This window comes from Lagopus leucura, unplaced genomic scaffold (assembly GCF_019238085.1).
Source record: "Lagopus leucura isolate 7727_CA_CO unplaced genomic scaffold, USGS_WTPT01 Super-Scaffold_100040, whole genome shotgun sequence".
NCBI classification, from domain to species: domain Eukaryota; kingdom Metazoa; phylum Chordata; class Aves; order Galliformes; family Phasianidae; genus Lagopus; species Lagopus leucura.
The window spans coordinates 796,293-811,552 of record NW_024962289.1 but is presented as its reverse complement, the minus strand read 5'-3'; the positions used below and the strand labels follow the sequence as shown (position 1 = coordinate 811,552).

The 15,260-nt window shown below is 53.1% G+C and overlaps 1 protein-coding gene across 4 annotated transcripts; it reads left to right on the top strand.

Moving 5' to 3' along the window:
- Window positions 1-1,590: 1,590 nt before the first annotated feature.
- Window positions 1,591-15,194, top strand: FBF1 (Fas binding factor 1). Of its 4 annotated transcripts, XM_042883912.1 has the most exons (31): window positions 1,591-1,627; window positions 2,130-2,243; window positions 2,539-2,566; window positions 3,173-3,214; window positions 3,534-3,615; window positions 3,941-4,001; window positions 4,558-4,608; window positions 5,042-5,186; window positions 5,515-5,595; window positions 5,820-5,939; window positions 6,712-6,865; window positions 7,082-7,218; window positions 7,683-7,785; window positions 7,887-8,246; window positions 8,880-8,957; window positions 9,229-9,323; window positions 9,523-9,581; window positions 9,689-9,733; window positions 9,824-9,958; window positions 10,148-10,248; window positions 10,683-10,889; window positions 11,362-11,469; window positions 11,640-11,779; window positions 12,121-12,239; window positions 12,367-12,489; window positions 12,893-13,078; window positions 13,722-13,898; window positions 14,086-14,223; window positions 14,322-14,454; window positions 14,814-14,920; window positions 15,001-15,194. In XM_042883912.1, exons 2-31 carry the CDS (start codon window positions 2,241-2,243, stop codon window positions 15,082-15,084), a joined length of 3,402 nt encoding a protein of 1,133 aa, XP_042739846.1. In that variant the 5' UTR covers window positions 1,591-1,627; window positions 2,130-2,240; the 3' UTR covers window positions 15,085-15,194. The 4 variants fall into 4 exon arrangements, with proteins under 4 accessions (XP_042739846.1, XP_042739847.1, XP_042739848.1 ...); XM_042883913.1 differs by lacking the exon at window positions 1,591-1,627 and having other exon boundaries at window positions 1,639-2,243; window positions 7,085-7,218; XM_042883914.1 differs by lacking the exon at window positions 1,591-1,627 and having other exon boundaries at window positions 1,639-2,243; window positions 7,890-8,246.
- The last annotated feature ends 66 nt before the right edge of the window (window positions 15,195-15,260 follow it).

Sequence of the window (15,260 nt, the reverse complement as noted above, 5' to 3'; positions counted from 1 at the left end):
GGATTGTGCTGCTCTCAGGCAGTTGCATGAGGAAATGTAAGGCTTCTCTTTGCCTGCCATAGAATTCCTACAAGAACCCACCTTAAATTAGCTGGATTTTGTCTTGCCTCTCATGCTGATCACAAGTACAGAAAGAATAAAACTGAGAGCAAAACTGCACATGATGCATTACTTGGTCATTATTGCTGATGGGCCAGCAAGCTGCTCACTGCCACTGCAGAGACTTGATATTTTTTGGCAGCAAGAACTTTGTTCTACAAATTGTTTCCTCCTGTTTTTTGGAGTAGATGGTGATACAGCAGCACTCTGCTGTGTGTGGCCATGGGTGAGTATGTTGTATCCTTGTCAGCTTGTTGCTGCTCAGTGCCACTACTTGAATGGCACGGCCTGCTGTGCCTTGCCTTGTCTGCTCTCCACAGGGCATTTCTGCTCTGCCATGTGGCCCTGCATCCTGATTAGGACTCCCCATCCTTTAACAAACTGCACTGGCATCATTTCCAGAAGTAAGCTGCTTCTGCTCACGTATGAGCAATTTCAGTGTCAAGTAATGACACTTCTAAGCTGTGTGTATGTATATATCTATATTTGAATGGTGTACCCCTGAAAATGTGGCCTTCTGCTGAAGATTAAAAGGATCCCACGCTTGCAGATGGATGGGCGCCACAAGTGCTGTGTGGGTCTGTGGCATCTGAGATCTTAAGCCTTGGCGAAATACCTGTCTTTCACTGGAAGCAACAAGCTAAATAAGCTGGAGCACCTCAGGAGTAGGGCTGGCTTTGTCCTGACCTCAGCTTTAGCCTTTTTTTCAACCCAAATTCCTGCTGTTACTCATTAGTTGTCTCTAGCAGTGCCGATGCACCTTGCTGCAGTGACTGCTGGCGTTTGATTTGTGTAACATTGCCTCTTGATGGTCACTGTCATTCAGTTAGAAAACAGACCAGCTGCAAAGAGCAGCTCTGGCAGAAGGAGCACTACTGAGCGAGCTCGTCCTTCAAGGTTTGTGAGTCCAACCTTTACGTTCTTCGAAGCCTGAAGGCTGTGGCTGCCATGCTTGGGTTTGAAACAAAGCACTTGAGCAGCACGTGTTGAGCTGAGCCCCCTGGTACGCAGCATCCTGTAAGGACCTCATATCTGTGCATTTGAACTGGGGTCTGGCTGCTCTGCAGCAGGCTCTGGCTGTGAGGTGGTTCCTTTTATCAGTGGAGCATTGACTGATGCTGGGAAGACTCGAGTGGGGGAGTTGTGCAGCTGGAGGCTTGGCCTTCACCGCTCCGTCCCAGTGCCTCAGTGGGCAGATCCCAGTAAGAGGTGCCTTTGTGGCATCTTCCCTGCAGCCATAACTGCCACGGCTGATGTGAACGCATTCCGGCCCAGCTGCGGCCCCAACTGCCGGGGCCTCCCTGCAGGGTTCCGTGTGGCTCCGTGGCTGTTGGGCTCCATGTGCCTGCCCAGCATCTGGTGCTGTCGGGAGCTGTAGTCTGCATCAGGTCCTGGCAGACTACACTTCCCAGCAGGCTGCGAGGGAACGGAAAGGAATGGCTGGGCCTTCCTGAGCGGGGGGGGGGGGGGGGAGGGCGGGGGGGGGGGGGGGGGTGGGGGGGGGAGGGAGGCCGTTGCGGTGCTCCAGGTGTGGGATGCAGTGGGCAGGAGTTTGGGGATGTGGGGAGAGGAGCAGTGTGAGCACAGCTCCAGGATGCTGCGTGTCGGGTGGGCTGCGTGCGCTGTGCTGATGGGAGGCAGGGATGGCTGCAGCAAGACGGGCTGAAAGCTGGGGGCTTCATCCTGCTCACACAGAGGGCAGGCTGTTTTGTTTTCTGCTTGAGCTGAGTGGGACAGGCTGTGCCTCTTGTTTGGGATCCCCGGGCGCTGCGGATCCGGAGAGTGGGGGGGGTTATTTTGCAGAGCAGCTCCGTGGTGCCAGCGGGACATTGCCTGTGCAAACCGCTTCAGGAGCTCAACGCCATTTGGGGTTTTTTGTGTTCTGCTTTTAAATTCCCACTGAACCTTTTGTGAGTGGCTTAGAGAGGTCTGAGCAGTGTGGAGGCAGTCTGCAAGCTGCACGGGGAAATCTTTTTAACAAAGGTACAGCGTTCACTGAGGCAATTCAGTGCATTTTCCTGTCCTTGCAGGTGGGAGGTTGGCGTGGATGTGAGCAATGCTGTCAGACCGCCTGAGAGCTGAAGGTGCAGCTCAGGTGAACGTGCAAACAAACTGAGCAAAGAACAAACAAACTTTCTGCCATGGTGAGTGTGATACAGCACAACGTAGGCATGGGAAATCCAGTTTTATGGCTCTGGCACATCTGTGTGGAGGCAGAATAGGTCTTGGGAGCGGAGGCTTCTTCCCTGCTGGTGTCCAGGAGGGCTGTGCACGGGTGGGCTCTCACAAGTTGTAAATGTCCCTCTAACCCCCCCACGCTTCATGTGCCATTTCTCAAACAGCGCCACAGGGGGAGGGCTTCACTGCTGCTCAGTGTGTGTGGGGAAAGCCCAGGTCTGATCTTCGTTTTGTAACAAGGAAATTTGCCTTTCTTCTTAGGCTACAAAATCCAAGAGAAGTTCACGAGGTACGTACACCTGTGTGCTTTCCTTCCGCCATCCAAAGGTGCTTTGATCTGCTGGGAGCAGAGCAGGGGGGGCACTCACCAGTCACAGTCACACAGCAGTCCTTGCTGCTGAAATCGTAATTCGTGCTCCTTGTCTGAAAGCTGCTGTTGGGTGCATTGTGCTTTTTGGGGATTTTTCCAAATCCCGGGGAGAACATTCACATTCATTTCAGTTCTTCCCCACAGCTGCTCCAGAGGTCCTTGTTAAGAGGTATTTTGCAGCTCTGTGCTATTTTGCAGTGCTTTTGGGGGTGCCCAAGGGCCCTTGGCTACTGTGGGAAGAGAGCTCACAGATAAAGGGCTGCTTGTGGCCAGTGAATGAGTGGAAAGAAGGCATATTATTTCTGGCTAAATGAAGCTAAATCACGCATCCATCAAATACTGATCAAGTCCTGGTCCTGGTAATTCTCTCTAGACTGGTAAAGGAGGGCTGTACACTGATGATTGATTGAGAGCAAACCTTTATTCTGGGGGTCAAAAGAAAAAGGCCTACTGAAATATGAAGGTTTTTTACATCTGCTTTTGTGGTCTCACCTGCCTCAGCTCCTTTAATTTCTCTTGTCCTAGGCTCCATCGATGACGTGCTGGGTGACCTCCTGGGATATGATGGTAAAATACACCTTGATTGCAGCTGGAAGGGCAGCATCCTCACACTCTGTTAGGAGCAGGAGGAGCTGGTGCAAGAGCTATTGCTCTCCAAAAGGGCTCCAGTTGTGAGAGGGGATGAAGCAGGGAGCAGAGCTGAGAACGTGGTTTCTCAGAGTCCATTGAACAGCATTGGGCATTGGCTTGGGGAGGCAGAACGGAGTTCATCTCCAGTTAAAACCTTTTTTGGCCCATAAGGAGGCAGCAAATTCCCCCTTGGCATTCCTAGGTCAGGAAATATGCCTATGTCTATCATCCTAATCTCTTTCTGTCTTGTTTCCAGATGAAGGCCCTGCTAAATCTTCCCAACCAGCTGGTGTCAGCAGTGGGAGAGCCCAGGGCAGCAGCTTGAAGGCCAGTAAGAAGTGAGTTCCTTTGGCATGCAGCCTCTCTGTGCTCCCCATGTCCTTCTGACCTGCACCATCCCTGGCTCCTCCACCTTCCCCCCCTGCCCCAATAGAAACTGCATGAGGAGAATTATCTGTGATCCCTTTGGAAATTGGGAACTCAGATCCTGAAGCTTTCCAGAAAGAGTTGGGTGTCTCCCAGCCCTGCACACGTTCTGTACGTTTTACAACAGCTCTTAAACATGGCAGTCCCAGCACTAATGTTTTTATTGCTTGTATTCTTTTCAGCCTCATTTTCCCCAGCTCACGTGTGGTGCTGCTAACCCCAAGGCTTGTGTTGCAGGTCATTTCTGGAGGATGATTTCTTTAGCAAACTCCCTGCAGAGGACATGGAAGCTGCAGAGGTGAGCCCAACGTTTCAAGAGAGAGCCAGGGTGTCCTGAGGGCTGGGTCTGAGTGGGGCCAAGTTTGCCATGGCATCACTCCATCCAGGACTGTGATGGGATGTCAGGGAGGAACCTTGAAGCTTGGCTTATGCCCTCTCTGGCTTCACTGTGGAGTAAAGAAGGTGGGATGGCAGAGTGGGTAGATGATGGGAGAACAGCTTTCAAGTGCAGCCCAGCCTTATTCCTGGCTGAATTTCAGATAAAGTATCACAGGAAGGACCCAAAGTAACAGACTGGGTGTTCCTGATGTTTCTAAAAGGGACAGCAGGAATCTTAGCAAAGGAATCAAGGCGCAGTGGGTTTCCTCTGTAAGGAAGGCACCAGGGTGAATTGAACGTGTATTTTCATGAAATGAAGAGAATCAGGGCTCCAAGTGCTGGAGCAGTTTACTTAGGGCTGTAGTAGATGCAGGTGGTCTACATTTGCACCTGGATTTTGAACTCCAGGCTACTACTTCTGCGATGAGGAGCTTGCAGAGTTTGTCTATCTGATCTCTCCTCTCTTTGGCATGCAGGAATCTAGTATCTCTGATGCAGACCCACAGGCTGTGCTGCAAACCCTGAAGGTAAGTTCACAAGTACTCAGCCCCATGTATCACAGCCTCCAGCCCCAGCCTTCCTGCCCATCTCACCAAGGCATCCCCTCACAGTGATCTGGCAGCTTTGCTGCCTGGCACAGGGTCTGACTGGGGAAGAGAGAACACTTCACCTTCACAGGAGCTCCATGAGAGCAGAGATCTCATGCAAACACATCCCTGGAGGCATTCAAGGCCAGGCTGGATGTGGCTCTGGGCAGCCTGGTCTGGTGGTTGGTGATCCTGCACGTAGCAGGGGGCTTGAAACCAGATGATCATTGTGGTCCTTTTCAACCCAGGCCATTCTGTGATTCTATGACATGAAACACCCCTCTTTGATAGGCAGTGTTGTACCAAAGGAACAGCAGCACTGGGGCATTAGCATCACTCACACAGCTCCCGTCCTCATCCTATTGCTCTGCAGGAAATGGATGACATGGAAGCTGATCTTCTGGGAATGTCAAAACCCAGTTCTGGGCTGGGAAAGGCAGCCACGAAAGGCCCAGGGAAATGTAACACCTCAGAAGGAGCAGTAAAAACTTCAGGGAAGATGCCAGCTCCTGAGAAAGGTAAAAAGGAAATTCTGCTCCTCTTTCTACAGCCTGATTGTGAACAAGTATGGCGTATTTGCATTCCAAATTCCTTTTCCTGGTCACTCGTTCTGCATGCAAGGAGAGCCAGAGGGGTTACAATAAAGATACACCAGTTCCCAGTATGTCCTGTTCTTCTCAGGGCACTTCTCCCCTTCCCTGCTTGCAAGGCAGCTCCTCCAGAGAGATTCCCACTCCATAGGGGTGCTTAAGGGGGGACACTGCAAGAAAAGCAGCCTTCAGCTGGGGTGGGACGGGGGCACCTCCATCTGCCATGCTCTGAGTGAGCTGTGGCCTTTCTTTCTAGGAGAATCTGCACCTGAGACGGATAAGAAACCACTCTCATCCCCACCTGCTTCCCGACAGTACAAGAAGTTTAACTTTGAAGGTAGTTCTCCCTTCTCTTCCACATGGAGATGCCTGGCAGCAGCTGAGGGCTCTCTTTGCACAGAGCTTGCCTCTTCTGTCACTGGTGGCTGTGGAGCACTTGGCTTAGTGTGGGATTGTTCTAAATAACGTTGGGTTTGTTCTTTTTTGTTTGTTTTGTTATTGTTGTTGGCATTGCCATTATTATCATCAGCCTTTCCTGTCCCTGTGGGGTAAAATTCCTAGATGTAAACGATCCTTTGGCTGGGCTTTTATCTGAAGAGGAGCAGGATGTTCCCAAGAAGCCATCTCCAAAAGGCAGCGAAGGAAGTCCGGAGAAGAAAACAGAACTGGGCAAAGAGAAAGGTAAGCAGGGATGCTCAGTGCACCCCTTTCATATTAAATTGGCAACTTCAATTAGTCTGTGTGAGTTCCAAATGACCTGGTTCCATCTCTTATGAATCATGATGGTCATTTATAAAGCAACTTCATGACGGGGTTAATTGTAACACACATCACTGAGTGCTTGTTATTTCCAGTGTGCCACAGGTTACAGCACTGGAAGCCCAGCTCTTCCATTTGACCTCATCCAGCCTGTTTCGTGCCTTGCCAAATGACCACAAGTCTACTGGGTGGGGGTTGAGGTGGCTGAGAGCACCATCAGCCCAGGCCAAAGCCCAGTCAGGCCACCTCCAGGTTGAATCCAGCTGTACAGGGGCTGCACTTAAGTACTGAACCTCTTGTTCCTGCAGTAGGGATACTGAAGGGCTGTTAGTCCCTGCACTCCAGTAATCTGCTCTGCTGCACGGAAGGACACAGCAGCTGGTGGGTTAGAGCAAGGCCTGAGGGTGCAGTGGGGAATCTTTTGCAGGGGGGCAGGAATTACCTGATAAGAAACTTGCAAAGCCAAAAATCTGGTGTTAGACAGAGCTGGGAAACCCATGTTACAAAACTCAGCCGTGTCCCATCGGTCACTCTGTCACTTGCTGTAGGGTTTGGTTGCTGACAAGCACTGTTTCAAAGCAACTTTGAGAAGAAAGAGCAGATGGGGCTGTTCTGAGCTCTTGCTGCTGGGAAAAAATGAAATACAATAACAAAGCCCTGATCAAATCTTCTGCTTCTGTGATCCTATCCACAGAGCCAATCCCAGCCCAGACACCCCTGCACACTGCAGCCCCAGCCCGGCGAAGGGAGGAGCTCACGTTTGAAGATGATGATGATGACCTGATGGATGTGCTGGGATTTGGTGATGGCCGAAAAGAAAACCAGAAGCAGGGAAAGAAGGTGGAAGAGTAAGGCGTTCTTGGGCAGTGGAGGAGAATGGGAGTAAAGGAGGGGCTTAGTTGTGATGCCGCCATACTGAGGGCTGCTGGAGGATTTCAACACTTCTGCCCTTGGATCCCAGAGCAGCCTCATTTTGCAGAGAAGAGTCAGAACACCCTGACAAGGCTGTGTGTCTGGGAATGGCCCTGCTTCTTGGAGAAACCCATCTCCTGCTCTGTCCCCAGCAGACAGGAGGTGCGTCCGGCCCGCTCCAAGCTGGATGAGTTACTGGGACGAGGCTCCATCACCAAAATCCTGGAACGGCCAGGAGCAGGAGAGCACAGAGAGTTCAAGCTGGATAAGAAGTACCAAAAGCAGCCAGGTGAGTGCAGCCAGCGATGCTGGGAAGGTAATGGTGTTGGCTCCAGAGAGCGAGATGGATATCTCAGTGCACTTACAGGGGAAATACCTTTTTTGCAATGGTGAGCAGGGTGGCTGATGAGCTCTCTGTCAGCCCTACGGGGAAGGTGGCTAACACAAAATGTAATACTGTGGCCTGGAGGGAAGCTGGAAGCGTTTGCACAATCATTGCAGCTCAGCTGATGATTGGTAATTTACTGAGTAACTCGGTTGCCTCGGAACATGAGCTGGTTTCCAGCAAAGATGCTTTTCCCAGCCACAGTGAGGAGTCACATTGCTCACAGGTTTCCAGTGGAGGTGTTTTTCCAGCTGTGATTTCCCAGAGGCAGTGATGCCAGTGGGAATGGCAGGGGAGGAGCAGGAGGGCTGGCGTGTTAGCAGCTGCTGCTGCTCTGGGTGCTGACTCAAAGTTGCTTATCTGAACAGAGAAGGAAGAGGGTTGGGACGAGGAGGATTTTATCTTTGGAGCTTACCAGCCCACAGTGGCCACCACGCCTGAGGGCCGTCCCTCCAGGAGGCAGTCTGTGAGGTATTGTGCTGTGTGTGTGGCTGTAGCTCCATCCGCTGACCACAGTGGCAGAGTTCCCTGGTCACCCTCACAGGCAGGCATGCAACTCCCTCTCCTTGCAGCAGGTTTTCAGCTGAGAACAGCAGTGAACCAAAACCAGACCTGCACTCCAAACCTCCTCCTGCAGTCAGCCAGAGCCCAGCACGGGGCAGCAGGGCTGGGGGTGACTGGCTGGGCCTGAAGGATGAGGATTTTTTGGATTCGGAGCCTCCATCTCCAGCTAAGACCAGTCCTGCCCTGAGCTCCCAGCAGCTCATGGCTACAGAAGAAGCAACGTCCAAACCCAACCAACTGGAAGAGGATAACTGGCTGAGTGCTGCCTTGTCTCGCAAGAAGGCTCAAGCTCAGGTGAAGGCTCAGGAGAGAAGTGCTGTGCCCCTGGAGACCCCAGGCAAAGGACTGGAGCCCAGCCCTCCTGTCAAGTAAGGGCATGACTGATGGCTCCTGTTTGCTCTGCGTGTAGCAGCTCCAGGAAAGCCTTGGCTCAGTTGTTAGGAATTCATTTTAAGCCCTATTTTCTCATCTCAGATTGGGGTATCAGTGCAGGACATTCTCATGCTGATCCATCCCGCAGTCCCTCACAGCCCTGGGTCTTCTTCCATTTGTGTCCAAGATTTCACACGTTACCCTGGATCGTGCAAAGCTGTCCTGAATCAGTGCATCCCCAGGGTCTCTGCCTTTTTCGTGCCCAAATGTCCCCTTCGTTTTCCTTCCTCTTAATTTCAGGCAAACCTCCTCCAGTTTGTGTTTGTATGGTCACAGACTCAGACTTGTGCCATTCAAGTGGGACTGTAAGGCAATACGATGACAAACAAATATGTTTTGGGCAGGGATGTGTTAGCTGCAGCTGATGCTGCCCAGGAGGAGTGATGGATGCAGTGAAGTAGGATCCAGATGGTAGAGTTTTGGAATTCCTTTGCAGCCAGAAGGCTGAATCCTGCTGCAGCTCAAAGGCTCAGGGGTTCAGAGGCTTTCACCCATGTGGAATTGAGGGAAAGGATCTTGTCTTTCATTGTCTCCTTGGCTTTATCACATGTGATGCTCTTTGCTTGCAGCCAGCCAGCCACCTCCACGGGAGCAGCACCACAGGCAGCTGCCCTGCAGGACAAGGCAGCGAGTGCAGACAGCTCTGGGTGAGGCTTCCTTTTCATTTCAGACCCCCTCTGTGGGAGAGGTGTCCAGCAGAAAGCAGCTGTGTGGGTGAGATAGGGGAATGGGGAGAGCCAGTAGCCAACACTGATCAGTTTGGTCTGGGACTCTGTAACAGAGAGGGAATGCAGCTCTGTAGGGGCACCGTTAAACCTAAGACATGCCATGCAGGGTGACGTCCTTGCCTCTCACCATGAGCTGGGACACTGCTGTGTCTCAGCATGCTGTGTCTCATGTGTGTTTCTGCCCACACAGGCGCTCAGTCCCTTGGCTCAGCACTGTGACACAAGCCCCAGTTCACCCATCGGAGCCTGCAAAGAGGGATCCCCTGAGAGATGCCAGCCACATCGGTGTGTTTCACATGATGGGTCGGTTTGGGTCACAGCACGGCCCACTTTGAGCAGCTTGGCTGACTCTGTGTCCCTATGGCCAGCTGCTGGAGCAGAGCAGGAGCCTTTCTGCTCTGTCTGGGAGACCTGGACCCCCATCCTTCTGGAAGGGGATGATTCCCACTGCTGTGTCTGAACGATGAATTCATTGAACTTTCAGGCCCTGCAGCATCATCCCCAGCAGAGCAAGGGATACAGGGCCCTGCCTCGCTTGCTCAGGTACGTCTGCTGGTACCATGCCTAGAGAGAGGTGCAGGATCAGAGAGATCATTGGGCCCTCCCCAGTGTCAAGCTTTGCCTCCCTGAGAGCATCCATGTCTCTACAGGTTACCATTCCCAGCACACTGCTCCAGGCTGCCTCGCAGCTGCAGGTGAAGCACATGATGTCACTCAGAAGCTGATGGCCGTGCCACAAAGCCACTGATGCTTAAATCTCAATCTTCTCTCTTCGTTTCCCACAGGCTGAATCCCCACCTCTGGGCTCAGTACATGAGAGGAGGCCAGGAGCTCCCACAGTCCAGCCCTATGATGATGCAGCAGGCTGTCGGGCAGCACTGCTCAGTGCCCAGGCCCGTGTGGCAGAGCTGGAGAGCCAGGTGAACCCCATTTTTGCCTGCTGGATGGGGGGCTACAAGTTACTTAGCGGGAGGAGAACCATATCTTCTCCAAATAGCATCAGGGGAGAGGAGAAACCTCCCAGTTCAGGAATGCCTGTTGCCACCAGGTGCTGCTATGGGAGCTGTGTCCTTAGGGCAGCACAGAGACCTACTTTGCACGTCCAACAGGTCCGCATGCTGGAGCTGGAGCGGACGCAGCACAAATTGTTGCTGGAGAGCCTTCAGCAGAGGCACCAGGAGGACCTGGATCTTCTTGAGAGTGCACACAGGTACAGGATTCTCACCCACCCTCCCCATGTCACATCCTTGCCTATGGCTCTTTCCTCCCTCCGTGGGTGGGACTGCAAGAAGGCTTTCCAAATCCATCCCTGGGTGGGCAGACACAAAGTAATATTGCTGCTGACCCACTGGGGATTCATGGGTGAGCCAAGGTGAGGATCTACTCTCACCAACTGTCCCACTGTTGACAGGAGAGGGACCAGTGCCATTGCTGGCATGTCCTCTACTGGAATACTTTACTGGGCAGCAGTGGGAGAGTTCAGGGCTCAGTCTGCAGAAAGTGCCTCAGTTTCCCCGTGCATACTGTAACACCGATTTCCTTGCTAGATCCTCCATGTGCACTTTGGATGGAGAGTGCCAGGTAATGCCATGAAAGCAGCACTTATTCTTTGCCCTAACACCCTTGGGGGCTATTTCTGGGCAGGAGCCGGGTGAAGGTGGTGGAAGAAACTTATGGGCAACGGGAGGAGAGGCTGCGGCGGGAGAAGGAGCAGCTGGAGGCTCAGCTGCTGTCACAGAGCCAGGATGCAGAGCGGGCCCGGGCAGAGCTGGTGGCACAGCACAAACAGCGTGTGGCCACATTGGAGCAGCAGAGTGCCCAGGAGCTGGAGCGGCTGCGAGAGCTGCAGAGGTGAGCATAGCATGCATGTGGTGCTAGTCTTGTCTCTTCCATCTTGGGAAGGGAAGCAGGAGATGGTTTGGGGACACGGGAGAAGGAAGAATCAGGCTCCAGGAGCACTGGGTTGTGGTGGATTTTGGAGTGAGATTGGCTTTGCAGGTCAGCAGATCAAGACCTGGCTGTAGACATAATTTCATAGTGAATGCACTATATTTTGAAAGAAGAGGAGCCAAATGTTTTACATCCCCCAAACATCTTTTATTCAGGTCCCTGGGTCACTGATATCCACGTAGCCGTAGCAATGAGAAATCACAGTTTTTGGCAGAGAAACCCATCACCCTCAAACGTAGCCCATCCCAGATGTGAACACTATCAGTGGGATGCCCCAGCTCAAGCCCACAACCGTGCTTCTTTCACAGTGCCCATCCCAGGGAGCACCAGCTCACACCATCCCCTGATGGGCTCCTTCCTCTGTGTCCTGCAGGTCATCTGTTCAGGAGATGCGCAAAGACCACGAGGAGCAGCTCCAGCGGCTGAAGTGGCTGAAAGAGCAGGAGATCGATGCAGTGACCAGTGCCACATCACACACCAGGTACTGATGGTGCTCCCCGTCATATCCCCACGCTGGGCTCTGCCCATCATGTTCCCTGTCCTGCAGTAACCAGCCTTGGCTCAGGAACCAGCCACAGATGCCCCTCTGCGTGGCAGAGATGTGAAGCACGTCCTGTAGGGGTAACCTGTCCTGTTGCTCTTCTCTTGCAGGTCTCTGAATGGTGTCATCGAGCAGATGGAAAGGTTCTCCAGTGATCTGCACAACCTCTCGCACAGGGTGGAGGCCACACACCACACCACCTCTCAGGAGCTGGCCATGGGAGCTCGGCAGCGGGATGAGCAGCTCAAGGGTACGTCTGCCCTTCACCTGCTGACAGGGCTGTAAGGGCCCTGCAACCGGAAAATAAGGAGATCCAGCCAGAGGCCAGGAGCCTAGACTGACAAATCTCCCTCTCCTGTGGTCATTGGATTCCTCAGTGTCTCCCCATTACAAAACAATGTCTTGGGGACATGCAGAAGATGATGAGCACAAAATCACACTTTGTTTTTGTTAATATGGTGAATATAGAGGGAGCTTCCAACCCCAACACGATGAAGGATGCTGGAGAGGGTGGTGGTGATGCACTCAGGGTGGTGCGGGTTGAACGTGCAGAACCCTGGAGCTCACAGCCCTGCTGCTGCCTCTCCCCAGTGCTCCAGGACAGGCTGTCACAGCAGCAGAGGGACATGGAAGAGGAGAGGAGCCGACTCCAGGAGGTGATTGCCAAAATGGAGGCCAGGCTAAGTGAACAGACCCGGCTGCTGGAGCAGGTGAGTGCACAGCCTGTCCTCTGTCTGGGTCGGCCCTCTGGGTATGGGGAAGATAACATCTCCCCATTGGAGATCCCTGATTCGGAGCTTGTGAATGGCATTTGTTTCTCCTCCGTGCCTGGACCAGGAGCGATGGAGGGCGACGGCAGAGCAATCCAAAGTGGAGTCTCTGCAGCGCTCCCTGGAGGAGCAGCGGCGAGTCATGAGCCAGCAGCTCTCCATGGAGAGGGCAGAACTGGAGAGGGCAAAGGTGAGTTGGGGTGGGCATCTCCACGTGCTTTTCACCTCTCATGAGCCTGATTAGGGCCGCGCTGCGGTGTATGGTGGGTGAAAAACTGAATTCTGGGCTACAGCATCCCTCATCTCCCCTCTGTCCTCTGCCTGCTCAATCCCACACCTTGCGCTGCAGTGAATCGTGATCACACCAACTATCTGGCACCTGGGTGCAAAAGGCTGGAGTGAGCATGTGTGATGGAGTCTGTTTGCAAGGAGCATGGGGCCAGAGCTCCCTTTGCAGGACTCACACTAGGCAACTGACTTGGCCAGCCTGTAGATGTCAGGTGTGATTTAGTGGCAGCGATGGGTTTTAAAGGAGAAAATCTTATGGCTGGAATACTTAGCACTGCCTATCTCCCTCTTGTGGTGTTCTCCAGAGTGCTTTGCTGGAGGAGCAGAAGTCAGTGATGCAGAAGTGCTCAGAGGAGCGCCGGAAGCTGGCTGTTGAATGGGCTGAATTTCACACCCAGCAGCAGCTTAGCAAGGAGCGGATGGAGCGCGACATCGACCGAGCCCTGCAGTTGGACTCCCAAAGGGAGGGCACCATCATCAGCCTAGCCAAGGTATGGCAGCAGAACCTCTTCCTGTAGCACCTGGACTGCCTGGCAGGCGGCAAGGATCCCCATGATCCTACCTGCAGGGACATGGGGAGAGGTTCAGAGCTGGCTTCGGGTGTTTAGGATGGAGTCATCACATCGTGTCTGGTGGTGAGAATTGGGATCTTCCCTGGGCAGCTCCTGCCGGCCAGTTTTAGGTGTTGACTTAGATTGACATCATTCACATCAGTCCTCTCCCCTTTGCCCATGAGGAATTTGAGCAGCACAGCCCCTGTTATAAACATCTGAAGTCAGGTGAAAGGAAACACCCATGACAGGTTAAACAAAGCCTCACCGTGACATGATTTATCTAGATTCAGTTCTGCTCCCTCCTGGGGCAGTTCAGAAGGGATGTGGCACAGACAGTGCAGCAAGAACTGCATTGTTAAGGTCTAACGGAGTGGTAATGTGTGTCTGTACAATCCCAGCTTTGTTGGGCACTGGGCCCCAAGAGTGGATGGTTGAGGGCACCCTTTGGTGTTGCTCTGCACCACAGACCTGGTGCACAGTAGGAGTTCAGTGGGCAGATGACTGCCATAGCTTGGGAAGACAGGAGATAGTGTCCAGGACAGGGCTGGGTACACATCCATTGCACCCATGTCCATCCTAGGAGCAAGCAGAGCTGAAGATACGGAGCCGTGAGCTGAAGGTCAAGGAGGAGCAGCTGGCGAGGGACAGAGAGCTGCTGGATGAGGCCTGGCATGAGCTGAGGCTGGAGAAGGAGAAGGTGAAAGGGGCTGCACTGCGCATCCGGCAGCAGGAGGAGGAGATCAAGAACATGAACAAGGTAGGTGGAGCATTTGTGCTGCAGTTCACAGCTGCACACAGACTGGCAGCAAAGCTGGCATCACATCCCTCCTGAGGCCATGCATCCTGGTCCTGTCCTGAAAGGGAAATGAGAGGATGCACAAACACTCTCTGTCCCAGGGCAGTGAGGGTTCCTCTTCCCCTCATCCCCATCCTCTGCCTTGCAGCTCTCAGCACAGAAGTATGAGGAAGGGGAGCGAGCCCTGCAGGATGCATGTAGGATAGAGTCTGAGCACCAGGCCAGGCTGCAGGTCATGCAGCAGCACCTGGAGCAGCTCAAGCAGCAAGAACAGCACCTGCAACAGGTAATGTCCCCTCACCCTCCCTTCTTAGACTGGGGCCACCATGCCAAGGATCTGAACCTTTGCCAATGACCTCTCCCTTTCTCCTTGGGACGGGGCAGGAGAGGTTGAGCATGGCTCACCAGAGGAGACAGCTTGAACAACTGCACAAGAAGCTGCCCAACAACCCCACGCTATTGCTGACCACAGACCAGGATCTGAGTGCTTCCACCAAGGGCTTCTCCAGCACACTGAGTATGGTCTACTGTACACTGCTGGTGGAAAAGGGGCATGCGGAGGAGCTGTTGCCCTTTTAATTCACTTCTCAGAAATATTGGGATACTACTGGGGCCTGTTTTAGCTGTTTGTATACAGTATAAACATCAGATCGGAGTTGGTGTTGGCTGCTTCATGCTCTTAAGGAGTTCTGTTGAACTCTGTGAGCCAGGGAGATGCCGAGAGGGGGAGTAAAGGGAGATACAGGTGGGCTAAAGCCCATTTGCTCTGGGAGGCTGGGGAGGACCCCACTCAGGAAGCAAAACTGGGATGCTCTTTCGCCCCTATCTGCCTCCCTCTAACAGCGAGGGGACTGCATGCTTGTGCTCTCATTGCAGGTTTTCCACCTCCCATCAGGACATTGCCAGGGCACAGGAGTGTGGACACGACTGCTTCAATGGAGCTCTATGCCAAACTGCTGGTGCTGAAGCACAGGGCACAGCAGGTGAGCGGGACTGGGAGGGACTTTGAGCCAGCGGGCTGGGAGCAGAGCAGGGTGAAGCTCTGAGCATCCTCTCTTCTCAGGACCGCAATTTCCTGGAGGACGAGCAGCTCTTCCTGGAGACCCTGAAGAAGGCGTCCTACAACACTTCACCTCTGTCAGTGTGAGGAGCCATCTCCTTTCTTCTCTCAAGCTGTGTTTGCATTGAGGGCTGGGCTGTGCAAATGGGGGGGGAGAGAGGCAGGAAACAAGTAATAAATAATGTCTGTTTAAAGAATCTGTCCTTCTTTTCTTTAAAAACTCTGGAATATTCAGTGTGAAGTCCTTCCCCATGGCTCTGAAG

Excerpts from the sequence above, each read along its gene's own strand:
- FBF1 (XM_042883912.1), top strand. Across the intron at positions 9,959-10,147 it reads TGGCAGAGCTGGAGAGCCAG|GTCCGCATGCTGGAGCTGGA; the intron begins GTGAACCCCATT and ends CACGTCCAACAG. Across the intron at positions 12,240-12,366 it reads AGACCCGGCTGCTGGAGCAG|GAGCGATGGAGGGCGACGGC; the intron begins GTGAGTGCACAG and ends TGCCTGGACCAG.